The sequence below is a fragment of the Acomys russatus genome, chromosome 14 (assembly GCF_903995435.1).
Source record: "Acomys russatus chromosome 14, mAcoRus1.1, whole genome shotgun sequence".
In the NCBI taxonomy this organism is placed as follows: domain Eukaryota; kingdom Metazoa; phylum Chordata; class Mammalia; order Rodentia; family Muridae; genus Acomys; species Acomys russatus.
In genome coordinates, this window is record NC_067150.1 from 15359841 (window position 1) to 15376433 (window position 16593).

Consider the following 16593-nt stretch of genomic DNA (forward strand, 5'->3'; position numbering starts at 1 on the left):
CATCCACTTGATCTTTTACATTATTTTTGGGGAGTTTCTTAGTGAGGTGATGCAGGTCTGTTCATCAAGTGACTTGTTCCCTGTCCCAGGATCCTAGAAGGTGGGAGGGGTTAGAATCTAAATAGGCCTAAGAAATACTGAAACTTTCTGCCAGGAGGCTTTCATTTAAAGAATCAAACATGTTTGGAAAGAGGAGGCTGGAGGATCTAAAATTCAAGGTTACGTACTTAAATCCTGGCTCAACAAATAAATAGAATCCACAGGGGTCAGAAAGATGGCTCAGCAGGTAGAGTGTTTCCTTATCATACACAATGTCCTGGGTCCCCACCACCAAATAAACCGGCATGCCTGCACATACCTATAATCCCAGGCCACAGAATCATAAATTCAAGGCTATCCTGGTCTACATAGAGCTCAAAACCAGCCAAGTCAGACTCCCTCAGACACCAAAAGGGGAGAGCATATAAAATTAGATTCTGATACGCATGTGTGCACAGTTGTGCATGCCACTGGCAGTACAGCACTCCAGAGGCCAATAGAGGTAGACTCCGGACTCAAGGCCAGCCTTGGGTACATAGAGAAGCCAGGGGTTTTCTCTGTAGCCTTGGCTGTCCTGGACTTGCTTTGTAGACCAGGCTGGCCTCGAACTCACAGAGATCTGCCTGCCTCCTCTGCCTCCCTGAGTGCTGAGATTACATGCGTGTGCCACCATGCTGGGCTGAGAAGCCTTGTTTAAAGAAGAGGAGGAGGAAGAGAAGGAGGAGGAGGAGGGTGTGTGTGTGTGTGTGTGTGTGTGTGTGTGTGTGTGTGTGTGTGTGTTTGAGATGGCTCAACAGGTTAGGTGGCTTGACACCTGAGTTCAATTCACAAGGTGGAAGGAAAGCTCCAACTCTCTTGTCCTCTTCCACACACATACACAAAAATAAGTTTACAGGAGGCTGGAGAGATGGCTCAGAGGCTAAGAGCACTGGCTGTTCTTCCAAAGGTCCTGAGTCCAGTTCCAGAAACCACATGGTGGCTCACAACCATCTATAATGAGATCTGCTACCCTTTTCTGACCTAGTGGCTCACATGCAGGGAGAATACTGTAAAAGGAATAAATAAATCTAAAAAAAAAGTTTAGAAAATTAAAATAGGCTGGGTGGGGTGGTGCATGCCTTTAATCGCAGAACTCTGGGAGGCAGAGGCAGGAGGATCTCTGAGTTTGAGGCTAGCCTGGTCTACGAAGTCTAGGACAGCCAAGGCTATACAGAGAAACCTGTCTCAAAAAACCAAAAAAAAAAAAAAAATCTTTTTTCCCCCTTATTTATTATATATACAATGCTCTGCCTACATGTATGCCTGCAACTTTAACTGGAAAGAATGTCTTGATTGTTGAAGATATTATTGACACTGGTAGAATAATGCAGACTTTGCTTTCCATGGTCAAGCAGTACAGCTCCAAGATGGTTAAGGTTGCAAGCCTGCTGGTGAAAAGGACCACTCGAAGTGTTGGATACAGGGCAGACTTTGTTGGATCTGAAATTCCAGACAAGTTTGTTGTTGGATATGCCCTTGACTATAATAAGTACTTCAGGGATTTGAATCATGTTTGTGTCATTAGTGAAACTGGAAAAGCCAAATACAAAGCCTAAGACAAGAGTCAAGTTGAATCTGCAAATATGAGGAATCACATTGATATTGCCAGTAAAATTAGCAAGTGTTCTAGTTCTGTGGCCATCTGCTTAGTAAACCTTTTTGCATGAACCTCTAAGAATTTTATGGTGTTTTTATTTTGAGAATCTCAGTTGCTGCATCCCCAAATTTTTCATTTGCACTATGAGCCTGTAGGCAGACTATCAGTTCCCTTTGGTAGAGTGTCACTTACCTTATGAGTAAAACAAAGCTTTTAAATTACCACTATTAAATAGTAATACTGAGATCGTATCTGTAAGAAGCATTTAAAGAGAAAATATATTAGTTTTAATTGGTATTTTACTTTTTATATATTCAGGAGAGGAAAATGTGATTGAATATTGTTAATTATACCACTCTGTGTTCACAACAGTCTGAAGCAGTCAGTTTCATGTCAGTAACAGCACCTAAAAGGTTTTGCTTAGTGAAGTAAACAGTTTAGCACTGTTGGCTGTATTTTCCCACTTGGATTATCAATGAATTGTTGTCAACAGTTTGTTTTAAATGCAAATAAATAAATTCTTAAAAAAAAAAAAAAAGATCAACGCTTATTGGCCAGGGACCAGGTATGGGTGGGTCCTTTATCTATCTTAAGGTTCATTGGCTAAAGCAGAAGCGCGTCTTGGATCGAGAAACCTCATTGGTTATCGTCCCTCTCCCTGGGGGCGGGGCTTCCTGCTGCCAAGTGGCGCTCACTAGACTCAAGAAGCTTTACGTTCTGGCGCTGGTGGCCGCAGAGTCGCCTTCGTGACATGTGGCGTCGCACGTGTGGCGTCATCAGCCATCGCCGCAAGCATCCATAGACGCCGCGACCTCCTGGGCTGCGGGATTTGATCCGAGATGCTGCGGTTGTACCGGGCCGCTTCACAGGCCTGGCTTCGACCCTCTGGCTCCCGGGTAAGGGCACCAAACTGAGGTCAGGGTAGGGTCGGAGGTCAAAGGCTGAGAACTTCCGGGAGGAGCATCTCTAACCCTGGCCTGTCGTTTTCTAGGTCCTTAACTCGCTAGCTGGAGACGCGGCGCGGCCAGCCGAGACTTCGGAGCCGGGGCATAGCGCAGGTGAGACGGCCGCGTTCACATCTTGGCACAAAGTTGGGGAGGACGGCACCGAAAGTGTTGACTTTTGATCCTGACCCTCGACCGCTCATTCCCCGCCCCTCAAGGTCTCCTAGATCCCGTGTTGCGCAAGTGCGAGCACCGGATCCCGGCGCCCCGACGCCCGGTACAGGCCTGGGTCGAGTCTCTGCGAGGCTTCGAGCAGGAGCGCGTCGGCCTGACGGAGTTGCACCCCGACGTGTTTGCCACGGCGCCCCGGTGAGTGCTGGCTGCGGTGGGAGGACTTGCTTCGGATTCTCCACGTGACGAAAGGGGTGGTCAGTTTCCCCACTGCAGGGCGGGAAGTCGAAGGACACAGCCCCGCCTTGCTTTCTTGTGCTTGGGTCCCGGTTTTGTCAGTCCTCAAGAAGTTGGTTGACGATTATGTAGATTAGCCTAGCACACAGGGGATTGTCTAGAAATGTTGGTTATTAGGGCTGCAGTGAGAGGGCTTGCCTAACACGCACCAGACCCTGGTTCCCTTCCACTATTTAACACAAAGGACATGGTAACATCTACACCTCTGCTCCCAGTACTGTGGGGGTGCAGATAGGAGGATCAAGAAATTAATGGTGAAGGTTCCATAGTAAGTTTCAGGCCAGCCTGTGCTCTGTGACACCATAAGTAAAAATAAAAAATACTAAGTACTATCAGCCTGAAGAAGACTAGATTTGTTGGTATGTGCCTGTAATACCAGCACTGGAAAGGCTGAAACATGGCTGCTTACAACCATCTGTAACTGTAGCCCTCTCCTGGCTTCGTAAGTACCAGGTAAACATGTGATGCCTGTGCATGATTATATATGCAGCTAGAACATACACACACACACACACACACACACACACAAAAGGTTTATATTTGTAGTTTTGTTGAGACAAGATTTCATTGTATATCCATGGCTGTCCTAGAACTCAGCATGTAGACCAAGAAGGCCTTGAACTCAGAGCTCTCCTGTCTCTGCCTCCCAGATGCTGGGGTTAAAGGTGTGCCCAGTACCATGCCCGGCTGCAGCTTCCCTCTTCACCTCTCCATAATGAACTGGGGTTTTTGTTCGTGTGGCAGTGAGGGGGCAACTTGCAGGAGTTGGTTTTCTCTTTTCACCGTGTGTATCTGGCTTGGCTGCAAGTGCCTTTATCCACTGAGCCATCTCACTGGCCCACAGGATCGCTTTTATTGGACATACTGCCGCCACACAGTAGGCCCTTGTAGCATTTGACCACCGTTTACCAGAAGCACAGCTGAATATTGAAATAAAATGTTTTGACATACCAGTCTAAAATATATTCAAAAGGCGTGAGGAGACAGCTCAGTAGGTAGAGTGTCTGCCATATAAATATGAGTCCCTGAGTTTGGATCCCGGAACCCACATAAGCATGGGCATGGGAGGTGAGAACAGGAGAGTCCATAGAAGCTCCCATGCCAGCTAGTGTGGCATTAGCATCAGCAGGCAAGAGGCCCTGTCTCAAATAAGGTAGAAATCAAGGACCAACAGCCAAGGCTGTCCTGCAGCTCCATGTAATGCCAGTCACTCTCGCCTGTGTTTCTGGGCTCTGTATTGTCTGTTGCTTTTGTTTACTCAAAAAATATTTTGAGGGGCTTGGAGAGATGGCTCAGTGGTTAAGAGCACTGACTGCTCTCCTAGAGGTCCTGAGTTCAATTCCCAGCAACCACATCGTGGCTCACAACCATCTATAATGTGATCTGATGCATACTGTATACATAATAAATAAATCTTTAAAAAAATATTTTGAGACTTTCGTGTGTACAAGTGTTTGCCTGAATGCATCTATGTACCACTTGTGTATGATGCCCTCAGAGGTCAGAAGAAGCAAGTGGTCAGAAATGCAGTTAAAACCAGCTCTGTGCTGTTCTGGGTGCTGGGAATTGAATCTGAACCTCTACAAGAGCAAGTACTCTTGACCACTGAGCCATGCCTCCAGCCCCCCATACCCACCCCCTTGAGTACTTTGAACTTGAACCCACAGGAGCCAGCCAAGGACATCTCAGTGAATAAGAACGGGTACAAAGGTGCTGATGTTCAACTCCACTTTGTTTTTTAGAGGCGGAGTCTTACCGTGAAGTACAGGGGTAGACCTTTAATTCTCCATCCTCCTACCTCAACCTTCTGAGTACCAGGAGGTCAGGCATAGCCACCAACCCTGGCTGATGTGTAGTACAGAGACTTGCTTGAGCGACAGTGGTGTCAGCTGTAGTCAGAGAAGAGTAGAGGCCATAGGGTCCTGAGTGTCCAAAGGAAGAGCCAGGTTCCTTCACTGGGATGCAGCTGCGGAGCCTGTCAGCTAGGGCATCCCTGCTAGGTCTCCCTTCCCTTCTTCCAGGCTGGACATTCTGCACCAGGTTGCCATCTGGCAGAGGAACTTCAAGAGAATCGTGAGTGTCCTGAGTAGCATGGCAGAGCATCCCACTGGGCTCAGAGGCCTGTGAGTGCGCTCTCTGCAAACAACCCAGCTCAAGGCGGCAGCTCGCTTCTCAGGTCATATTTCAGCACCCATCACTGTAGGGATTGTGTTAAGGGAGCTGCAACTCACCAGATCCCTCCCCTGAGGACTCACAGTCTAGTGGGAGAAGTGACGGAAAGTCAGCGGTCTGACTGGGCACACGGCACTAGAAGCAGTCCCTCCAGAGGCAGGGATTTGGTCATGTATAATGAGCCCAGAGCTCTGATGGTTGGGCAGCTGCTCTGCCAATAAGTCAGCACCGCCGTACTTGGAATGTCTGCTGCCGAGCCTCGCTCCATCCATAAAGGGACACTGAACTTATTCTGCCTATAGGTCCAACAAGTAGCTGACAAGGCAGGACTAGAAATGACAGCTCCTGTGACCTGGGCAGCAGAGACCTGCTTTTCGAGGGCGTTGGGGGAGGACTCTGGTCCCTTTATTCTCCCACTGTCTCCCTAAGAGCCCCACACTATCCCTTACACAATCGTCACTGCCATTTGCCTGAACCCCTCTCCTGCCTCTTTTGTACCCACAGAGCTATGCTAAGACCAAGACCAGGGCCGAGGTGAGTGGTGGTGGCCGCAAGCCCTGGCAACAAAAAGGCAGTGGCCGTGCCCGGCATGGCAGCATCCGTTCCCCCATATGGCGGGGAGGTGAGTAGGGCCCTGTGGGGAGGGAGTTCCAAATGAGCCTTTCCATGCAGGTGTTTGCTGCCATGATAGGGGACACCTTCGTCCCCAGCATGTTAGCCCACTGGGGATGGGGCCCATGGTTCTGTGCACACCAGGCAAGCACTAGCCCCTTTTGATATCTTGGTTGTTTCTCTTTTCTTTGAGATAGGGTTTTGCTGTGTGTCCCAGGCTGCTCTTGATTTTGTTTTTTGTATTTTGTTTTTCAAGACAGCGTCTTTCTGTGTTAGCCGTGGCTGTCCTGGACTTGCTTTGTAAACCAGGTTGGCCTCGAACTCATAGCGATCCGCCTGCCTCTGCCTCCTAAGTGCTGGGATTAAAGGGGTGTGCCACTATGCCCAGTGAAAGATTTATTTATTTATTTATTTATTTATTATGTCTGCATGTATACCTGCACACCAAAAGAGGGTATTAGGCTATATTATAGATGGTCTTGAGCCACCATGTGATTGCTGAGAATTGAACCCAGGACCTCTGGAAGAGCAGTCAGTGCTCCTAACCTCTGAGCCATCTCTCCAGTCTCTCAGGCTGCTCTTGAACTTTTCTACTTGGGTTTCTTGTACTAGAGTTGGATGGCTATATCTCCATGCCTGTGCACGGGCCATCTCTGCCCTACCTCCTGTCCAGTCTTCCCTTGCCCACTCTTGCCATGATACCTAGCAGGATCTTCTGGTCATTGCCCGCTCCACCCCCTCGTGCCCGCCATCAAGCTGAGTTCTAACATCCCAGAGCAGCAGTGCCCAGCACCTACTCACACAGCACTGTCCCTGCAGGAGGCGTAGCCCATGGTCCCCGGGGCCCTACAAGTTACTACTACATGTTGCCCATGAAAGTGCGAGTACTGGGCCTCAAGGTGGCCTTGACTACCAAGCTGATGCAGGTATGGTACAGTATGGCTGGGAGGGGAAACGGCTGGGACCTGGGCTCTGGAGTACAAGGTCCTGGTTCTCTCCACAGGATGACCTACACATTGTGGATTCTCTGGAGCTACCCACTACAGACCCCCGGTACCTGACCGAGCTGGCCCAGTACCGTCACTGGGGGAATTCCGTGCTCCTTGTAGACCTGTGAGAGTGCAGGGCAGGGTGGGGAAGTGGGGGCCAAGTCCCCTGTGTCCTTCCAGCCTCACCCTCTCAGCCTCCATCTGTTCCAGGACACATGAGGAGATGCCCAAGAATGTCGTGGCGGCCACCTCGGGCCTCAAAAGCTTCAACCTGATTCCCGCAGTTGGTGAGTGATAGGTCCAGCCCTCACCCCAGAACCCTGGAGGAAACTGTCACAAATCCCACTGTTAATCTTGGGTGTTTCAAACCCTGTACCTATCACAGCATGGCTGAATGGCATGGCTAAGAATTTACCATGTAGGCCAGGTGTGGTGGCACACGCCTGTAATCCCAGTACTCAGGATCACTGTGAGTTTGAGGCCAACCTGGTCTATAAAGTGAGTTTAGGACAGCCAAGGCTACACAGAAAAACCCTGTCTCGGGGGGCAGGGGGAGGAATTTACCATTTAGTCGTGGTGCTGGGCTGGAAGCCAGGGCCCAGGGCCTCCTGTGCTAGGCTTCTGCTCTTATCTACCCCGAGCCACCCCTCCAGCCTTCAACTCCAGCCTTCAGCTGCTCTTTTTTTTTTTTTCCCCTCTTGTTTTTTTTGTTTGTTTGTTTGTTTGTTTGTTTTGGTTTTGGTTTTTCGAGACAGGGTTTCTCTGTGTAGCCTTGGTTGTCCTGGACTTGCTTTGTAGACCAGGCTGGCCTTGAACTCACAGCGATCCGCCTGCCTCTGCCTCCCAAGTGCTGGCATTAAAGGTGAGTGCCACCATACCCGGCTTCAGCTGCTCCTTCTAAAGAAACACTCCAAAGTCATGTCCCATATATAGCCTGGCAGGGCAACTGTGAGTGCCTGGGTGAGAGCTGGTCCTGCCTCTCCTTTTCCTCCGGCCACACTGACTCCACCTGATTCTGGTCTCCAGTGATACAGTGTTTGTCCTGTGCCATGGGGGTCACAGTCAGATACAGGGCAGATGTGAAGGCAGTTAGTTGCTCGGCAGCTCTACCCAGAGGAGGGCAAGGGCACAGGCTTCAGAAAGATGGGCTTGGGCCAGACTTGAGGGCAGCGATGCTCTGACCATGTCTTCACATCCTAGGCCTGAATGTGTACAGCATGCTCAAACACCAGACTCTGGTCCTCACCCTGCCTTCCATCGCCTTCCTGGAGGACAAGCTACTCTGGCAGGATTCAAGATACACACCGCTCTACCCCTTCCGCTTACCCTACAGTGACTTCCCCTAACCCTGTCCTGGTCACCTGGGGCCCAGGTCAGCATACCAGCCATCCTGCAAAGAAGCTGTTCCTTGGAAGCTGTTGGGCCTTGATGCCACGAGAGGATAACTACACAGAACCAAGATGAGTGTCTGCCTAGGATCTCTTTTGTCACATCAAAAATAAGCTTTATTTTTCACAAGACTTGGAAAGGAGCTGGCCACTGCTGTGGGATCCCATCAGCTCTTAGGCTGTTCATCCAGTGCTGGGCATCTTTGGTGCCTCTCCTCCAGGGCTCACAGCCTGCTTTGATACAACTGCCAGGACGACTTTCTCCCCACCAAGGCAGGTGTTGGAGCTTGCATAGGTACCAAGCCAAGAGGCTGCACTTTGACCTCTAGGAGGGTCTGCCGCCTGGATGCCAGGCAGACTTCCTTACAACTTCCTTCAGGCACAGAATCAGACAAGCCAATGTCTTGTGTTCTTGTGGGAAAATAAATAAACCTGTTTAAAGAGACCACCCCAGAATTCTTAGGGCTTTTTGTTTTTGTTCTTGTTGGTGATGGTTTGTTTGTTTTTTCCAGACAGGTTTTCTCTGTGTAGCCCAGTTCCCTCTGGCCTGGAATTCACAGAGATCCACCTGCCCCTGCCTCCCAAGTCCTGGGATTAAAGGTACACCGCCACGGTTCCGCTGTATTCTCTGCTTCGTTTCTTTTAAAATATATTTATTTATTATGTATACAGTGTTCTGCCTGCATATACACCTGCAGGCCAGAAGACGGCATCAGATCCCATTATAGATGGTTGTGAGCCACCATGTAGTTGCTGGGAATTGAACTCAGGACCTTTGGAAGAGCAGCCAGTGCCCTTAACCTCTGAGCCATCTCTCCAGCCCCTGTTTGTTTTAATGTGCCATCTCTCCAGCCCCTGTTTGTTTTAATGTGGGCTAGAGAGATGGGCTGGCAGAGGAGAGCACTGGCTGCATTCCCAGAGGACTGGAGTCAGCTGCTCAGCAGCCACAAGGCTGCTCATGAACATCTTTAGCTCCAGTTTAGGGGAGTCAGATGCCCTCTCCTGGCACAAAGCACAAATATTTTCCCTGTGGTATTGGGGATGGAGCCCATGGTCTAGATGGGCACTCTAACCCTGAGCTACACCCTAGCCCCTCCTTAAGGGTTTCTCTGCAGGGGCTGTATCTCCCAAGTACAAGGATTATAGGCATACACAGCTGTGTCTGGTTATGTATATGTAATTTTATTTTTAGCAAAGATAATAGATTCATAAGTGAAAAGTGAGGGCTGGAGAGATGGCTCAGAAGCTAAGAGCACAGGCTGCTCTTCTAAAGGACCTGGGTTTGATTCCCAGCACCCACATTTCAGCTCACAACTATCTCTAACTCCATTCTGGGGGATCAGACACCCTCACACAGACAAACATGCACGCAAAACATCAATGCACTAAAAATAATCATTTAAGCTGGACAGTGGGTGTATACCTTTAATCTCAGCACTCAGGAGGCAGGTGGATCAGAGCTGAGTTCCAGGACAGCCAGGGCTACACAGAGAAACCCTGTCTCTCTTTAATCCCAGCACTCCAGAGGCAGATCTCTGAGAGTTTGAGGCCAGCCTCTCTCTACAAATGAGTCCAGAACAGCCAGGGCTAATGAAAACCTGTTTCTTTTTCAAAAAACAAACAAAAAGCCAGGTGTGGTGACACAGGCCTTTAATCCCAGCACTTGGGAGGCAGAGGCAGGCAGATCTCTGTGAGTTCAAGTCCAGCCTAGTCTACAAAGCAAGTCCAGGACAAGAAGAGAAACCCTGTCTCGAAAAACAAAAACAAAAAGAGAAAAAAAATATATGTGCCACAACAGATATTATATGGAGAAGTTTATTTGTAGAAGTGTGGGAGAGCTGGAAAGCGGGTGGGGTACCCCAAGGGAAGAGAGAGAGAGGTACAGACAGCAAAAGGAGAAAGGTAAAAGGTACAGAGAAGCAAGAGAGGTAGGTTTGTCCTTTTTATAATCCTGGGTAGGGCCACACCTATAGCAGGCAGATAATGACATCATAGGTTGCTAGGCAGACTAGGGCCAGTATGCTAACAGTCTCAAAAGATGTTTTAATGAGCAAAAAGTAAGACAGAGCCCCCAGAGAGTGGGGAACACCCAGTACCCCATGTCTTTGAACACAGGCCGAAGTTGACTAGGACTGCTTTCTGTTGGTGTATATACAGCCAGACAGCCTCAGTCACACCTTGGAGCTGCCAGCCCTCTTCTGGCTGAAAATATCCCTGGGGTGTGTTTGCAACTAGAAAAACAAAAGTCACAGAAGCTCTGTGTGGTACATGCTCTGTTGCAACAATTTGCGAATTGAGGCTGGAGAACTGCAATGTTAAGGATTGCCTGGCTACATAGTAAGGCCAGGCAGGCATGGTGGTACATACCTGTTATTCTAACGTTTGAGACAAGCAGGAGAGAAGGCTGAAAAAGCCACTCCTGGTTATACAACTTGAAGCTAGTTTGGGCTGCCATGGACTCTATTTCAAAAACACTAAAGACTGTTCTGGCCGAGTGTGGTGGCGCATGCCTTTAATCCCAGCACTTGGGAGGCAGTGCTGGTCTGGTCTACAAAGAGAGTCCAGGACAGCCAGGGCTATGCAGAGAAACCCTGTCTTTAAAAAAAGGGGGGGGGTGTATCTTGAACCCCTCACCCTTGGTGGGTTTGTTTTGGTTTTTGGTTTTTCAAGACAGGTTTCTCTGTCTTAACAACAGCCCTAGGCTTTGTAGACCAGGCCGGCCTTGAACTCACAGAAACCCACTTGTCCCTGCTTCTCGAGTGTTGGCTTTAAAGGTGTGTGCCACCCCTGGCCCCTTGATGGTGGTTTCTTCTTCTCCTCCTCCTCCTCCTTCTCCTCTCTTTTTTTCAAGACAGTGTTTCTCTGTGCAGCCCTGGCTTTCCAGGACTCTGTAGACCAGGCTGGCCTCGAACTGACAGTGATCTGCCTGCCTCTGCCTCCCTGAGTGCTGGGATTAAAAGCATGCACCACCATGCCAGGCTTCTTCTTATTGTTATTTTTTAATATATATATATATATTTTTTTTTTAAAATTATTATTTTATGTGCATTTGTGTTTTGCCTGCATGTTATGTCTGTGTGAGGGTGTCCAGCCTTGAGTTACAGACAGTTGTGATCTGCCGTGTGGGTGCTAGGAATTTAACCCCGGTCCTCTCAAAGAGCAGTCAGTGCTCTTAACCACTGAGCCATCTCTCCAGCCCCTCTTTAAAAAACAAAACAAAACAAACCCGATTTATTTATTTTTTATACAGTGTTCTGCCAGCATGTGAGCCAGTCAGCCACAAGAGGGCGCCAGATCTCATCATAGATGTTTTTTGAGCCACCATGTGGTTCCTGGAAATTGAACTCAAGACCTTTGTAAGAACAGTGCTCTTAACCTCTGAGCCATCTCTCCAGCCCCCTTATTATTTCTTAATAAACTTATGTTTCTTCTGCTCAGAAACTAGACAGGCACATGTCTTTAATCCTTGCACTCAGGAGGCAGTGGCAGGCACATCTCTGAATTCAAGACCGGCCTGGTCTACAAGTGAGTTCCAGTACACCCCAGCTACAAAAAAACAAAAACCCACCATACAAGCCAGTGGTAACACTAGGGGATAGTTGTACGGAGAAACATATGCAAGACCACCTACATTAGAACTTGAAGGAAACCCTGAGAGCCATCTGCACCTACAGGTTTAAAAAATAAAAGTCAGGGGCCGGGCAGTGGTGCACGTGCCTTTGTTTAATCCCAGCACTCAGGAGGCAGAGGCAGGCGGATCATGTGAGTTCAAGGCCAGCCTAGTCTACAAAGTTAGTCCAGGATAGCCAAGGCTACACAGAGAAACCCTGTCTCAACCCCCCCCCCCAAAGTCAGAACCTGTCCCTGTCCCTCCACATTGGAGACCCTCAGCCAACTCCGGGAGGGAAAAGGCATCCTAAGAAAGGCGTGGTGGTCTTTAATCTCAGCACTCAAGGCAGAAGCAGAGGCCAGCAGATCACTGTGAGTTCAAGGCCAGCCTGGTCTACAAAGTGGGTCCACGACAACCAGGGCTATCACACAAGAAAAACCCTGTCTCAAAAAATCCAAAGAAAGAAAAAAAGAAAAGTGATACTGTCTCTCAAATGTACTTTCAAGTTATTGAGATGCAGTCAGAAAAGGTGAATGGCGTCGGAAGCTGAGGTGGGAAGACCAGGAGATTAGTTACATGAAACCTTGTCTGAAAAAATAAAACAGCAGGGCTGGGCATGTAGGTCAGCTGGTAGAGTGCTCACCTGCATTACAAAGCAAGTCCAGGACAGCCAAAGCTACAGAGAGACTCTGGGGTGGAGGGGGAGTGCTTACTTACAATCATTAAGATAAAGGAAATATAAGCAGGGTGTGGTAGTGCATGGCTGTAATCCCAGTTCTTGAGTATTGGAAGCAGAAGCTGAGGAGTTCCAGGCCACACTGGGCTACAGACCAAGATCCTATCTCAAAGTAAATAAATAAAAATTGAGGTTCCTGCGGGGCAGTGGTGGCATACGCCTTTAATCCTAGCACTCGGGAGACAGAGGCAGCCAGCCTAGTCTACAAAGTTAGTCCAGGACAGCCAAGGCTACACAGAGAAACCCTGTTTCAAAACAAAACAAAACAAAAATGAAAAGCTGGGCGTGGTGGCGCACGCCTTTAATCCCAGCACTTGGGAGGCAGAGGCAGGGGGATCGCTGTGAGTTTGAGGCCAGCCTGGTCTACAAAGCAAGTCCAGGACAGTCAAGGCTACACAGAGAAACCCTGTCTCGAAAAACAAACAAACAAAAAACAACCACCAAAAATGAGGCTCCAGAAATGAGGGCAAGCCATGCTGGAAAGAGCGGGAAAGCAAGGCAGGCTGAGGGAATTGTAAGGTGTCCCCAGCAGAACTTAGAGGGTCGTGCCTGCACTACGTCTGAGACGTTTCTGCTCTGCAGAATATTAGTCGGTGTGAGACCACTTGGCACCAGGGAGGAAGTTATGGCCTTCCTGCAGACACAGGCACAGGGCAGGGAGGAAACAGCAAAGGAATGCAATTCTACGATACGCTGCTCGCTGCTCTGCATTCTGTTGCCTCTTACCTTTCCATCCCCACCTCAGCAAATGGCCCTCCCAGAATCTCAGACCTGTACAGAGGAACTGTGCTTGACCCTGACTCCTAACCTCAGCAAGTCTGATGGCTCTACCCTGGGAGGAGGCAGGGTTTCACTGGGTACCAGTTTAGTGGCTAGTGCTCTATCTGCATGTATACCTGCAGGCCAGAAGAGGGCATCAGATCTCATTGTAGATGGTTGTGAACCACCATGTGGCTACTGGGAATTGAACTCAGGACCTCTGGAAGAGGAGCCAGTGCTCTTAACTGCTGAGCCATCTCTCCAAACTCCTCTACCCCCTTTTCTTTCTGAGACAGGGTTTCTCTGTGTCGTCCTGGTTGCCCTGGAATTTGCTGTATAGACAAGGCTGGCCTTGAACTCAGAGATCTGTCTGCTTCTATCTCCTGAGTTCTAGAATTAAAGGTATGTGCCAACACCACCGCAATCTTTTATATTTATTTGGTTGGTTTTTTGAGACAGGGTTTCTCTGTGTAGCCCTGGCTATCCTGGACTCACTTTGTAGACCAGGCTGGCCTTGAACTCACAGTGATCCATTTGCCTCTGCCTCCCTGAATGCTGGGATTACAAGTTTGTGCCACTGCACCCAGTTGTTTGTTTTGTTTTAAGACAGGGTTTCATTATGTAACTGTGGCTGCCCTGAAACTCCTCTGCCTTCCCAGTGTTTTATTTAATATATATTAAAGAGAAGCAGGCAGATCTCTGTGAGTTCGAGGCCAGCCTGGTCTACAAAGCAAGTCCAGGACAGTCAAGGCTACACAGAGAAACCCTGTCTTGAAAAATAATAAAGTATATATTATATAAACATCATACACACACACACACACACACACACACACACACACACACACACACACACACACACACGGCTGGAGAGATGGCTCAGTAGTAGTTAAGAGTACTTACTGCTGCTCTTCGAGAGAAGACCCAAGGGTCAATTCCCACCACTCAAATGGCAGTTCACAACCCTCTGTAACTCTAACTCCAGGGGACCTGATGCCCTCTTCTGGCTGCTATGGGCATTGCACACATGTGCTAGATAGGTACATGCAAACAAAACACCCATACACATAAAATAAATAAAATTCTATAAAATTAGATTCTATGTGTATGAGCATTTTGCCTGTGTGTGTACCTGGTACCCATGAAGGATAGAAGAGGGCACCAGATTCGCAATTATGGATAGTTATGAGCCAACATGTGGGTGCTGGGAACGGAACAAAAGTACCCTGAAACAGCAGCAACTGTTCTTTTTTGTTTGCTTGTTGTTTGAGACAGGGTTTATCAGTGTGGCCTTAGCTGGCTTTGAACTCAGAAACTCAAGAGATCCACCTGCCTCTGCCTCCCAAGTACTGGACCTTTGGAAGAGCAGCCAGTGCTCTTACCCTCTGAGCCACCTCTCCATCTCCTAGAGAATATCAAATTTCTAGAGCTGGAGAAATAGGTGGTTGTGAGCTGCCATATGGGTAATGGGAATTGAACCCGGGTTCTCCTCAAGAACATTTGGTCTTAGCTGTGGAGCCATCATCTTTCTAGGCGCCAGTTGATAGCTCTTGAAAACAAATTCTCAGGTGTGGCTGGCCTTAAATTCACTGTGTAGTGGAGGCTGACCTCGGCTATCTGGTCCTGCCCCACCTCCTGAGTGCAACAGTTACAGGCTGCTGTGCGCTGCTCAGCTTTTCTGTTGAAGTAGACTTGCGGTCCGCCTTTTGCCGCTCCACCGTGGATCCCAGGAGGGGCTTTCAGCCTTCAGCTCTGTGAACAATGGCGCCTTAAATAATCACCCTCTTCCAGCTGCAAATGAGAACTTAGAGTGCTGGCGGCTCATTCACAGGAAGTAGGGACAAAGCTTCTCACTCACACCCCTAGAAAAATCCACTCCCAGGTTTTTCCCCCTGACTCCCCTGAGGTCACCTTCTAACTCCACCACAGTCGTCCAGGGCCCTGGGTTGAATGCTCCCTCCCCAGCCCCCCCAAGATCAAAAGATCCCCGTGGAAATTCCTTAGGAATACCCAGGCTATCGGGGTGGGTGTAGAGTGGCCCGGGAGCAGAGGCCGGGGGAGGAAGAGAGCATCTAAGCCTCTCCCTTCCGCATCTGCATCGTGATCTCCTGGCCCAGAGCTGGTTTCCACCGCAACGGTACAGCGTCCCACAACAGGAAGCTTCAGGTGCCCAAGGTTCAGCTAAGCAAGTCCCTGGCTCTCGGAAGACTAGGATTCGAGATCTCTCTTCGCCCATCGGAGTTTAGGGTCTGCCTCAGAAAGCAAAGGTTAAAATAACCAAGCGTGGGGGAGCACGAGGAAGGATCATGAGTTCAAAGTCATCCTCAGCTGCAGAGTGTTTGAAGTCAGCCTGGGCTACTTGACACCTGGGAGGGGGGGGGGGGAGGCAGGCAGGGAGGGGGAGAGGGGGAGGGAGGGAAACAGAACCCGGCGAGGGAGGCAGAGGCAGGTGGATCACTGTGAGTTCAAGGCCAGCCTGGACTACAAAGTGAGTCCAAGACAGCCAAGGGCGGGGAGAAGAGAGAGAGAGAGAGAGAGAGAGAGAGAGAGAGAGAGAGAGAGAGAGAGAAGAGAGAGAGAGAGAGAGAGAGAGAGGAGAGAGAGAGAGAGAGAGAGAGAGAGAGAGAGAGAGAGAGAAGTGAAGGGGCGGAGGAGAAGATCCAGAGCGGTGAGGGAGGGTGGGGGACACGTCCCTCTCCTCTGAAAGGTGCCTATCCTTTCCAGTTGCTCTCAGTTCCCCATCAAACCTAGGAAAGGACGGTGCAGGGCTCCACGACACAGGATCAGACTTTTTCCGTTTTGGGGAGCTACATGAACTCACAGCGGTCAAAGCAGAAAAGGGGAAGCGAGGCCGCGGGGGCGGGGGCACCCGTGGGTGGGAAGAGGGACGTGAGGACTGCACGTCGCCTCTCTGGCAGGATTCACCCACGCCGGATCTGTCCGGGCCTGTTTAAATCTTTGCTCTGAAAATCTCTAGCGTCAAGTGGATGGAGCATGGCCCTAGGGAGAGGAGCACCTGTGAATAGATGGCAAGGGCTTGTCTGGTGGGTTAAAGAGGTCTGCTTGCAGAAGTTCGGGGATCAGGACTTGATTTCAGATCCCTGCGAAACGCGGAGCCTCAGTTTACTCTCTCGAGGGAATGGCCGTGCTGATAGCCCAGGGGAGTGGGCACTAGTCAAGCAATTCATCTGGAGGCATGACTCCTTGAGGCCTGGAGCCTTCTCTCCTGGACCCACCTTC

General features: G+C 49.5%; 1 protein-coding gene across 1 annotated transcript; it reads left to right on the plus strand.

Annotated features, from left to right (window-relative positions):
• Window positions 1-2381: 2381 nt before the first annotated feature.
• Window positions 2382-8512, plus strand: Mrpl4 (mitochondrial ribosomal protein L4). Its single transcript, XM_051155972.1, has 9 exons — window positions 2382-2571; window positions 2667-2733; window positions 2838-2988; window positions 5109-5160; window positions 5764-5881; window positions 6691-6797; window positions 6875-6984; window positions 7071-7147; window positions 8061-8512. The coding sequence occupies exons 1-9, from the start codon at window positions 2515-2517 to the stop codon at window positions 8204-8206; spliced, it is 885 nt and encodes a 294-aa protein (XP_051011929.1). The 5' UTR covers window positions 2382-2514; the 3' UTR covers window positions 8207-8512.
• The last annotated feature ends 8081 nt before the right edge of the window (window positions 8513-16593 follow it).

Excerpts from the sequence above, each read along its gene's own strand:
- Mrpl4 (XM_051155972.1), top strand. The coding sequence starts at position 2,515 with ATGCTGCGGTTGTACCGGGCCGCTTCACAGGCCTGGCTTCGACCCTCT. Across the intron at positions 5,882-6,690 it reads TTCCCCCATATGGCGGGGAG|GAGGCGTAGCCCATGGTCCC; the intron begins GTGAGTAGGGCC and ends CTGTCCCTGCAG. Across the intron at positions 6,985-7,070 it reads TCCGTGCTCCTTGTAGACCT|GACACATGAGGAGATGCCCA; the intron begins GTGAGAGTGCAG and ends CATCTGTTCCAG.